The sequence below is a fragment of the Oncorhynchus mykiss genome, chromosome 18, assembly GCF_013265735.2.
Source record: "Oncorhynchus mykiss isolate Arlee chromosome 18, USDA_OmykA_1.1, whole genome shotgun sequence".
NCBI lineage: Eukaryota > Metazoa > Chordata > Actinopteri > Salmoniformes > Salmonidae > Oncorhynchus > Oncorhynchus mykiss.
In genome coordinates this window covers 42,888,234-42,900,579 of record NC_048582.1, presented here as the reverse complement: position 1 = coordinate 42,900,579, position 12,346 = coordinate 42,888,234, and the positions used below count along the sequence as shown (strand labels likewise).

Here is a 12,346-nt window from a genome sequence, read left to right as displayed (position 1 = left end):
TAGGGCATGAATAGTTTGGTTCAGACGGGGTCAACACTCATGCTGTTGTGTACTGAAATGAGTTCTTCTTACAATATGAAGAGAAATCGAAGCGTAAATGTAAACCTGTTCTTAACTTTGCTTAACATGTCCTTCAAAAGAAAGCATTTTCTACAGCTCTGTATCCTTATTGGTCCCAGTGTGTTTACAAAGATTAAACATTTTTGGAGAATATAATGAGAGATATGTACAGTATGCGTCATTTTTCAAATAATTGGTCTTTAAATCACTTTAGAATACGGGAGGGGCGCCGTAACTCTGCAGCTGTTGAGTCAGAGCAGTTCCTCTTTAGCTGAGGGAGGTTTTTGTATGACGCTCTAACACTGTGTGAACGGATAGCTGGAACCCTGCTGACAGTAGTAATCTCCTGCATCTTCAGCCTGGACTCCACTGATGGTCAGAGTGTAATGAGTGTTTGAATTACCAGATCCACTCCCACTGAAACGACCTGGAATCCCAGACTGGCGGTTTGTACCATGATAAACCAGGAGTTTAGGAGCTTCTCCAGGTGTCTGCAGGTACCACTGGAGATTATTACCCGTACTTGAACTGGCTGTACAGCTGATAGAGACAGTCTCTCCTGGACTAACAGACTGAGATTTAGGAGACTGAGTCAGAATTATATCTGCTGATGAGTCTGAAACATAAACAAAAGTAAAGAAAGGTTGATTATTAATCACAACAAATATACATTGATAATCTTACACATTATAACATGAAACATATCAGGCAAAACCAGATTGTTTTTTATTAAAATCTTCAAATTTCACAAAGTTTAAATCTGAAGCCAAAACCATCATGAATCCAAGTTAGTCAAAGTGTCTCTCACCCTGAACAAGGAGCCCCAGTGTCCCCAGCAGTAGAATCAGTGACATCATCATTATGCTGCGTGTCAGTGGCTCTGAAAGGAGTGAACAGTCACTGATCAACACTGGGGTTTTAAAAGTATGTGGAGCAATGAGGCAGGACAGATATGCAAAACCCCAATATTTTACGCAAATACACCACACATACAAAAGAAGTCAACAGGCCTACTGTATATTACATTTGAGAATACTGAAATCATAAACCACACAAGGTAACAACTATATCATAAATGAGCCCACGTACACAGTGGTTTATGTCCATCAACAGTGGTTTTCAGGCTCAGAAGGTCATTTAAGTTTAACAGTAGAATTACTGCCTCTGTATTTTTCAGACCTTCTCAAGATGGACAGTAGTGGTGCTCTGTACAAGCTCCCCCAGATCCGTATGAAATGAAAGTTACACAGTCTATATACCCATTCAGTTCTCAGGAGCATATGTAGTGTTCAACTTTATTTATTTTTATCCAGTTTACTTTCCATTAGTCAGCACCTATTGAAACATTTTGGGGTGTGCGTCAGATCAGAGCAGGAGAGTATAGATACACACATGTATCGTGGCCATGTACAAGATGTCGGAGGACGCCAGGTTCAGCATGAGACACACGGTAAAGTTGGGGTGTTGGGACTAGCTGCGCAGTTTGACCTCCAGAACAGCTATGTTACCAGGGAGGCCCAGCACACAGCACAGCCCCAGGACGATGTTTGAAATCAGGCGACCTGAATCCAGGGAGGTGGGGTCCATGCTGGATGTGCTGGAGGAGTTCAGGTGCTCCGTGGTCAATGAAAGATAAGAGATCTAAGAGATATCTGGAAGACAGTAGACTTCAGACATTTCATTATTTGTTTCTAAAAAAATGAATACTGTTAAAACAGTCTCTACACTAGTAAACAGAGTGCATGAAATCCTCACAAGTTTTTATCTTCTCTTGAGCTCATGTCATAGAGTGATAATATGTGAAATGTGTGGGTTAACTGCTTCTGGTCAGATTCCTCCTGATGAGCTGTGTGTGTGTTTTTTTGTTGCAGATTTACCCCCTTTTCTCCCCAATTGGTAGTTACAGTCTTGTCTCATCACAGCAACTCCCCTATGGACTCAGGAGAGGCGAAGGTCGAGAGCCATGCGTCCTCCGAAACACAATCCTGGAAAGCCGCACTGCTTCTTGACACACTGCTCACTGAACTCGGAAGCCAGCCACAGCAATGTGTTGGAGGAAACACTGTCCAGCTGGCAACCGAGATCAGCTTGCAGGCGCTTTTTCCACCACAAGAAGTCGCTAGAGCTTGATGGGACAAGGAAATCCAGGCCGGCCAAACTCTTACCTAACCCGGAAGACGCTGGCCCAATTGTGCCATGCTTCATGGGTCTCCCGGTCATGGCCAGCTGTGACACAGCCTGGGATCAACCTCAGGTCTGTAATGACGCCTCAATCACTGCGATGCAGTGCCTTAGACCGCTACGCCACGTTTCCACGTCATTTCAATGAAATTATGTTGAACACATGTGGAACAGACATTGAAATGACATCTGCCCAGTGGGATGATTGCACTTCAAATTTCCTACCTGACACAGATAAATCTAGCATAAATCTACCATGACTGCTATCTTATGTTATCTTAATTTGGAAGCTATTGACAATATCTGGTCATTTGCATAAAGAGTGGGAAGCAACCATGAGTTCTCATATGTTCTCATATTCTGACTTGAGCCTACATAACAACTGCATGAACTTTACAAAAACCATGTGATCAAAGGTCATGAAGTTTTGACTGTAGTTGACTGCAAGTTTCTGCAGTTTCTCCTCACCAGTTGCAACTTGCAGCCATCGCCTGCGTTGTGGGAGGCTTTATTGCCTGCCAATCATTAGGGTGTTTTTGTTTGACCCACGTGAAAGTGACCAAAGACATGATTGAAACAGATTTGCCACAAATCATGTACAGATGTACACATGGAGCAGGTCCCACTTACTAGGGAGAATGTTCCAGACAGTGTGACTCTTCCGCAAAATGCCGCTGGCAGATATTTTTATTCATAATAATGTAAAAAATTGGACTTTTGACTTTTCCCACATTTTGTTGTGTAACAAGATGGGTTTCCAATGGATTTAATTGTCAAATTTTTTGTCAACGATCTAAGTTCAAAACTGTAACTACTTAAAGGCAACTCAGAAACATTCAATGTCGTCTTGGTAAGGAACTCCAGTGTATATTTGGTCTTGTGTTTTAAGTTGCTGTCCTGCTGAAAGATGAATTTGTCTCACAGTATCTGGTGGAAAGCAGACTGAACCAACTTTTCCTCTAAGATTGTGCCTGTGCTTAGCTCCATTCCATTTATCCCTCCAAAAAACTCCAGAGTCCTTGCAGATGACAAGCATACCATCACACTCTGTAACTATCTTAAAAAGTCCCCATTCAATTCAGGCTGTTAGACAACAAAATGTGGAAAAAGTCAAAGGGTGTGAATACTTTCTGAAGGCACTGCACATCAACATAGTCCACCAGCCATTTTCAAAATGTTGAAAGTTCAATGGGGAAAGTGAATGTGTCCAGTCTACTGGAGTTCCAGAGTGTACCAGTAGGGGGCATCAGTTCCATGTCTCTGTTATCATTCCCCTCTGTGTCTGTCTGGAGGTTTTTGTCCAGCCAGTCAATCAGAATCTATCACTGTGGTGGACTTTCGGTGGAGGGACCAAACTGAGTGTTGGCAGTAAGTATTCAGTTCTTGATCTTGACCTCTGATATCAAAATCCCAATTCATTTTCTTAACAATATTACAACTCCCTTAAATAGAAGGTAAAAATGTATATTTATTCTTCGAGAATTTGTTTTGCATTTATTTTCCTTAAAGTAAACTTAGTTCAATCAAAATGCCTATTCAAGATGTAATATATCAAACAAGGTTATACAGTGTGTATTCATTTGGAACAGAGATACTGTTGAAATCAGTGGTTTAGATGAATGTAGCTTTAGAAAGAGCAAAAGCAGTGTCTCTATAGTGTCAGAGGTTTTTGTACGGCCGCTGAATGAGATTGTATCACTGTGGTACACTTTTGGTGGAGGCACTAGACTGGATGTTGGAAGTAAGTTTACCTATCTCTAATAAAGAAAATGTTCTGACCTTGCATATAGATGCACTGATGATCTTGTGAGAGAGGAAACTAAGATTAAAATGGAAATAAATGCTATGCATAGTTATGTTTTTGGTTAAAGAGTTATTCTGTTCATAAGAGTCCCCATTTGTGTGAAAATATATTTTGGTTAAACCTCAAATATTAAGCTATTATTTTTGGTTAACAGACCTAGTCTCGTAAATAATATCACTATTCATTTTATTTAAATGTGTATTTTAAATGTATATAATTGTTGTAAGATGGTTATATTCAACTTAATTCACTCCTTCAGCATTCAGCTGCAAGGTATTGCTTAGATTTGCTATCTATTTGCTATTTACTATTTTGTATCTTATTTGATCCCATTTGTTGTTTTATTTGCTATCTATTGAAAAGACTTGCTATCTTGTGAAGTCCAGCTTTTCTGCTGTTCATATGAATATAGGTTTATTTTCAATTTGATACAATATCTTGTAAATTACACGTAACTTTATTCATTTTCTTTTCGAAAATGTAAAACTTAAATGTTTTAGTGTGATTTTTAAATTAAATGTATTTCATTGTTTACAGTCAACTGGAATTGATTTCTTCAGCACAGGCATATTATCAACCAATTGTAATTTAATTAATCATTTAAGAATTGTTCATACATTCTGTGAAATGTTCTTTAAAAGAAACATCATAATAATTAATAATGAAATGCAGTTTGATTCATAGGAGTTTATTCCATTACAGTAAGGGAGGAATATTTCACATTTTAAATAGTACAATTTTGAAGATAGTTGATTGTATTTTCAGTCATCTCATGTAGTTATAATATGCTTCAGTAGCTACTCAAAGGGAAGTGTGATAAACTGACTGTCTGTATGAGGAACAGAAACCTACTGATGGAAAAAAAATGTAATTTACAGCTAAGATGTAAAACTGCTGCATCAATATTGTCATATCAGTCTGATGATTGATTGATAGTTCCCCTCTCCATAACTTCCCACCTGTCTCCTAGGTGACGTTCGTCCCACCCTGACAGTCCTGCCCCCCTCCAGTGTGGAGCTGCAGCAGGGGAAGGCCACTCTCATGTGCCTGGCCAACAAGGGCTTCCCCTCAGACTGGAAGCTGAGCTGGAAGGTGGACGGCAGCAGCAGCAACACCTGGGAGGTGACCGGGAGCCCCGGGGTCCTGGAGAAGGATCGCCACTACAGCTGGAGCAGCACCCTGACCCTCCCTGTCGACCAGTGGAAGAAGGTGGGCTCTGTGACCTGTGAGGCCACCCAGGGCTCCCAGTCTCCTCTCTCTGAGACACTGAGGAGAGACCAGTGTTCTGATTAATGAGCTCCCCCCTTTGACTCCAGTGTGGCCTGGAGCTGGATCCTGTGTGGGAATCCTTCCTCCAGCTGGAGCTTTTAGCATAGTGGAACAAAGAAGAGAACACATGTCTGAATAGATCTGCTTGGCTTTCATATCATGTGTTCTGAACCTTATTACCATAATGCTGTTGTTTCTGACATGTTGAGACAATAAAGACGTTCAAAATGTTAAATTGTGTGTCTGGATATCATTCTTTAATGAGGTTTACCATTAGACATTTTTCTTTATGATTTGTTTAGTTTTCATAAGGAATGGAGAGCTCCGCCATGAAACACAATGTTACTGATACATTTCAGATAATGAACCTCTCTCAATGAACGCTTAGCTGATTGGGCCAAGTTTGGTACCAGTCAAAAGGATATCTACAGTACGACTAAAACTGAATCCATGTGCTCTAAACTCACTGGTCTTCATGATGTCACTAATACTGAAGACATATTATAAACCCACTGGTCTTTATGATGTTACTAATACTAAATACATATTATAAACCCACTGGTCTTCATGATGTTACTAATACTAAATACATATTATAAACCCACTGGTCTTTATGATGTTACTAATACTAAAGACATATTATAAACCCACTGGTCTTTATGATGTTACTAATACTAAAGACATATTATAAACCCACTGGTCTTTATGATGTTACTAATACTAAATACATATTATAAACCCACTGGTCTTCATGATGTTACTAATACTGAAGACATATTATAAACCCACTGGTCTTTATGATGTCACTAATACTAAAGACTTATTATAAACCCACTGGTCTTTATGATGTTACTAATACTAAAACCATGTGCTCTAAACACACTGGTCTTCATGATGTTACTAATACTGAAACCATGTGCTCTAAATCTACTGGTCTTCATGATGTTACTAATACTGAAGACATTATAAACACATGGATCTTCATGAGGTTTCTAATACTGAAGACATGTGTTCTAAACTCACTGGAACTCTCTGGGGACATGTGAACATCTGGCTACTGTGCTGCTCTATTCTGGGAGTGTTGCAGTAACCCTGCCCATGCAAATATCCCTTTCAGCCACACCACAGAACACAATCTCCCAGCCTCAAACCCTCTGGGACTGGGGCAGCTGTGTGTGTCTGACTAGAGCTGACTAGGGCTGGAGAACCAGAATTCACGCTGGACTTTGCATAACGTTCAAGTTGGGGACTTCACTCTCAGGTCTTTATATGGCTACGTGATCTACATTTATTTGTGACAGATATACTGTATCACGATAATATCAAAGTGGTTCTTCTTGAATTGAAACGATATGACTGTATTCGTTCTGTCAAGATTGGAGAGATATAGAAGTTGAGTAGGGCATAAATGGTTGGGTTTGGACAGGGTCAACATTCATGCTATTGCATGCTGAAATGGGTGCTTCTTACAATATGAAGAGAAGTCAAAGCATAAATATAAACCTATTCTGAATTTTGCTTAACATGTCCTTAAAAAGAAAGCATTTTCTACAGCTTTGTATCCTTAGTGGTCCCAGTGTGTTTACAAAGATTTACATTTTTTTGGAGAATATATTGAGAGAAATGTACAGTATGCGTCATATTTCGAAGAATTGGAGTTTAGAATACTTTAGAATACGGAAGACTCTGTAGCTCTGCAGCTGTTAAGTCAGAGCAGTTCATCTTTAGCTGCAGGAGGTTTTTGTATGGTGTTCTAACACTGTGTGAATGGAACGCTGGTACCCTGCTGACAGTAGTAATCTGCTGCATCTTCAGCCTGGACTCCACTGATGGTCAGAGTGTAATGAGTATAAGGAAAACGAGATCCACTCCCACTGAAACGACCTGGAATCCCAGACTGACGGGTTGTACCAGTATAAACCAGGAGTTTAGGAGCTTCTCCAGGTTTCTGCAGGTACCAGTGGAGATTATTACCCGTACTTGAACTGGCTGTACAGCTGATAGAGACAGTCTCTCCTGGACTAACAGACTGAGATTTAGGAGACTGAGTCAGAGTTATATCTGCTGCTGATTCTGAAAAATAAAACAAAAGTGTACAATGACTGATTAGTAAGGTTATCACAACAAATATCTATTTTCCAAATACTATCATGAAATATATCAGGCAAAACCAGAAGATATAAAGAAAATGATCTGCAATATTCACAAATGAAGTTTAATTCTGAAGCCAAATCCATCATGAATCAAAGTTAGTCAGTGTATCTCACCCTGAACAAGGAGTCCCAGTGTTCCCAGCAGTAGAATCAGTGACATCATCATTGTGTTGCGTGTCAGTGGCTCTGAAAGGAGTGAACAGTCACTGATCAACACTGGGGTTTTAAAAGTATGTGGAGCAATGAGGCAGGACAACTATGCAAAGCTTTCATCATTTACACAAATACACGCTCCGTGCACGTGCACACACACAGATAAACGAAGTCAGCAATTTTCAAAAGCTAGGTCTACCGTGAGACTCATCCGGAAGCTGATAAGAAATCCTGCAATGCCATCAGACGAACCATCAAACAGGCAAAGTGTCAATACAGGACTAAGATTGAATCCTACTACACCGGCTCTGATGCTTGTCGGATGTGGCAGGGCTCGAAAACTATTACAGACTACAAAGGGAAACCCAGCCGTGAGCTGCCCAGTGACGGGAGCGAACCAGACGAGCTAAATGCCTTTTATGCTTGCTCCGAGGCAAGCAACACTGAAGCTTGCATGAGAGCACCAGCTATTCTGGACGACTGTGTGATCACGCTCTCGGTAGCCGATGTGAGCAAGACCTTTAGACAGGTTAACATTCACAAAGCCGCGGGCTAGAGGGAATACCAGAACGTGTACTCAAAGCATGCGCGGACCAAGTGTCTTCACTGACATTTTCAACCTCTCCCTGGCTGAATCTGTAATACCTACATGTTTCAAACAGACCCCATAGTCCCTGCGCCCAAGAAAGAGAAGTTAACCTGCCTGAATGATTCCCGCCCTGTAGCACTCAGGTCGGTAGCCATGAAGTGCTTTGATAGGCTGGTCATGGCTCACATCAACACGATCATGCCAGAAACCCTAGATCCACTCCAGATGACACAATCTCAATCGCACTCCACACTGCCCTTTCCCACCTGGACAAAGGGAACACCTATGTGAGAATGCTGTTCATTGACTACAGCACAGCATTCAACACCACAAAGTGCCCACAAATCTCATCACCCTGGGAGTAAACACCTCCCTCTGCTACTGGATCCTGGACTTCCTGACTGACTGCCAAACAGGTGGTAAGAGTAGGCAACAACACATCTGCCACGCTGATCCTCAACACTGGGGCACCTCGGGGGAGCGTGCTTAGTCCCCTTCTATACTCCCTGTTCACCCACGACTACATGGCCGGGCATGAATTCAACACTATCAAAAGTTTGATGACGACACAACAGTGGTAGGCCTGATCACCGACAACGATGAAGCAGCCTATAGGGAGGATGTCAGAGACTTGGCAGTGTGGTGCCAGGACAACAACCTCTCTCTCAATGTGAGCAAGACACAGGAGCTGATCGTGGACTATAGGAAATGGAGAGCTCTGCCATGGAAAATAATGTTACTGATACATTTCAGTTAATGAACCTCTCTCCATGAAAGCTTGGCTGATTGGGCCAAATATAATACCAGTCAAAATGATATCTACAGTGATACCAATACTGAAACCATGTTCTCTAGATTCCCCAGTCTTTATGATGTTACTAATACTGAAGCCATGTTCTCTAGACTCCCCAGTCTTTATGATATTACTAATACTGAAGCCATGTTCTCTAGACTCCCCAGTCTTTATGATGTTACTAATACTGAAGTCATGTTCTCTAGACTCCCCAGTCTTTATGATGTTACTAATACTGAAGCCATGTTCTCTAGACTCCCCAGTCTTTATGATGTTACTAATACTGAAGTCATGTTATCTAGACTCCCCAGTCTTTATGATGTTACCAGAGCCATGTATTAGAGAGGACATTGAGGTTTCTGCATTATGATGTATTTACATGACACTTCAACATTCTGTGGCAGGCATAGTAGATCCCCATTAACATTACATGGGGGATATTTAAACAATGCTATGTAACTGAATATTACAGTTACACAGCATTGTTATCTCAACTTCATCTCGGCCCTAGCAACACTAGTGCCAAAATATCCTCCAAACACCGGCTTCCCAAGCATTATCACTTAATTAGAACAATATTACAAATTCTAAAAGTTGGCCTAAGTCTCTAAATATATGACTCTGGATGTTACCATTACTGAAGCCATGTGCTCCAAGCTCAGTGGAACTCTCTGGGAACAGGTGAACATCTGGCCATGGTACTGCTCTATTCTGGGAGTGTCACCCTGCTCATCCAAATCTGAGTTTCAACCCCACCACAGCTCACAATCTCCCATCCTCAAACCCTCTGGGACTAGGGCAGCTGTGTGTGTCTGACTAGGGTTGGGGAAACCAGACTTCACGCTGGACTTTGCATAACGTGCAAATTGTGGACGTCACTCTCAGGTCTTTATATGGCTGCGTGAACTAGATTTACTTGTGACAGATATACACTCTCATAATGTCAAAATAGTACTTCTTGAATGCAAACAATATGACTGTATTCACTCTCAGAGTTGGAGGGGTATAGAAGTTGAGTAGGCCATGAATAGTTGGGAAGTTGGGTTTGGGCAGGTTCAACTTTCATGCTATTGTGTACTGAAATGGGCACAAAATCTAAACCTATTCAGAATTGTGTTCAACATGTCCTAAAAAAAATATTTTTTACAGCTCTGTATCCTTAATGGTCCTGGTGTGTAAACAAAGATTAAAAATGTTTTCTTAATATATTGAGAGATACGTGCAGTATCATAATCCATAGTCTAACCAATTACATTATTGTATTGTAGTTTCATATTTTGATTATTTGTAGTTTAGAGTACTGTAGAATACAGGAGACTCTGTAGCTTTGCAGCTGTTGAGTCAGAGCTGTTCCTCTTTAGCTGAGGGAGGTTTTTGTACGACGCTCTAACACTGTGTGAATGGAGAGCTGTTACTCTGCTGACAGTAGTAATCTCCTGCATCTTCAGCCTGGACTCCACTGATGGTCAGAGTGTAATGAGTATAAGAACTACCAGATCCACCTCCGCTGAAACGACCTGGAATCCCAGACTGACGGGTTGTAGCAGCATAAACCAGGAGTTTAGGAGCTTCTCCAGGTTTCTGCAGGTACCAGTGGAGATAATTACCAGTACTTGAACTGGCTGTACAGCTGATAGAGACAGTCTCTCCTGGACTTACAGACTGAGATTTAGGAGACTGAGTCAGAATTATATCTGCTGATGATTCTGAAAGATAAACAAAGGTGAAGAAAGGTTGATTAGTAAGGTTATCACAACAACAAGCATATCGTAAAGCAAAGCCTTTTAAGCAAAACTGTCAAATTAACGAATGTGCAACTCTGAAGCCAAACCCATAATAAATCAAAGTTAGTCAAAGTGTCTCTCACCCTGAACAAGGAGCCCCAGTGTCCCCAGCAGTAGAATCAGTGACATCATCATTGTGCTGCGTGTCAGTGGCTCTGAAAGGAGTGAACAGTCACTGATCAACACTGGGGTTTTAAAAGTATGTGGAGCAATGAGGCAGGACAGCTATGCAAATATCTCATATTTTATGCAAATGTGTGTGTGTGCGCGCACGCGCACATTACAGAGAGAGAGAGAGAGAGATGAAATAAGTCAAGTCATCATTTTTTTTGGTCACATACACGTGATTAGTGCTCCTACAGTGCCTTGCGAAAGTATTCGGCCCCCTTGAACTTTGCGACCTTTTGCCACATTTCAGGCTTCAAACATAAAGATATAAAACTGTATTTTTTTCTGAAGAATCAACAACAAGTGGGACACAATCATGAAGTGGAACGACATTTATTGGATATTTCAAACTTTTTTAACAAATCAAAAACTGAAAAATTGGGCGAGCCTTGTGGTTGCGGGCGGTGCAGTTTCCGTACCAGGCAGTGATACAGCCTGACAGGATGCTTTCTATTTTGCATCTGTAAAAGTTTGTGAGGGTTTTAGGTGACAAGCCAAATGTCTTTAGCCTCCTGAGGTTGCAGAGGCTCTGTTGCACTTTCTTCACCGCACTGTCTGCGTGGGTGGTCCATTTCAGTTTGTCAGTGATGTGTACACCAAGGAACTTGAAGCTTTCCACCTTCTCCACTGTGGTCCCATTGACTGTAGATAGGGGGGTGTGCCCTCTGCTGTTTCCTGAAGTCCACAATCATCTCCTTTGTTTTGTTGACGTTGAATGAGAGGTTGTTTTCCAGGCACCACACTCCCAGAGCCCTCACCTCCTCACTGTAGGCTGTCTTGTCATCGTTGGTTATCAAGCCTACTACTGTTGTGTCGTCTGCAAACTTGATGATTGAGTTGGAGGCGTGCTTGGCCACGCAGTCATGGGTGAACAGGGAGTTCAGGAGGGGGCTCAGTTCGCACCCTTGTGGGATCAGCAGAGTAGAGGGGATGTGTCCTACCTTCATCACCTGGGGGTGGCCCGTCAGCAAGTCCAGGACCCAGTTGCACAGGGCGGGGTTCAGACCCAGGGCCTCTAGTTTAATGATGAGCTTGGAGGGTACTATGGTGTTGAATGCTGAGCTATAGTCAATAAACAGCATTCTTACATTGGTGTTCCTCTTGTCCAAATGGGATAGGGCAGAGTACAGTGATGGCGATTGCATCGTCTGTGGATCTATTGGGGCAGTAAGCAAATTGAAGTGGGTCTAGGGTGTCAGGTAAGGTAGAGGTGATATGATCCTTGACTAGTCTCTCAAAGCACTTCATGATGACAGAGGTGAGTGCTACGGGGCAATAGCCATTAAGTTCAGTTACCTTTGCCTTATTGGGTACAGGAACAGTGGTGGCCATCTTGAAGCATGTGGGGACAGCAGACTGGGATAGGTAGATATTGAACATGCCTGTAAACAC

The 12,346-nt window shown here is 41.8% G+C and overlaps 3 gene segments (V, D, J or C); 1 reads left to right on the top strand and 2 right to left on the bottom strand.

Annotated features, from left to right (window-relative positions):
- Positions 1-341: 341 nt before the first annotated feature.
- LOC110496320 lies at positions 342-949 on the bottom strand. The segment is given in 2 exon segments: positions 342-676; positions 869-949. Coding segments are annotated over 2 exon segments (372 nt in total).
- Positions 950-1,474: 525 nt separating this feature from the next.
- Positions 1,475-5,549, top strand: LOC110496825. The segment is given in 3 exon segments: positions 1,475-1,510; positions 3,426-3,609; positions 5,016-5,549. Coding segments are annotated over 3 exon segments (543 nt in total).
- A 4,786-nt stretch (positions 5,550-10,335) lies between these two features.
- Positions 10,336-10,962, bottom strand: LOC110496318. The segment is given in 2 exon segments: positions 10,336-10,708; positions 10,870-10,962. Coding segments are annotated over 2 exon segments (372 nt in total).
- Between the last annotated feature and the right edge of the window lie 1,384 nt (positions 10,963-12,346).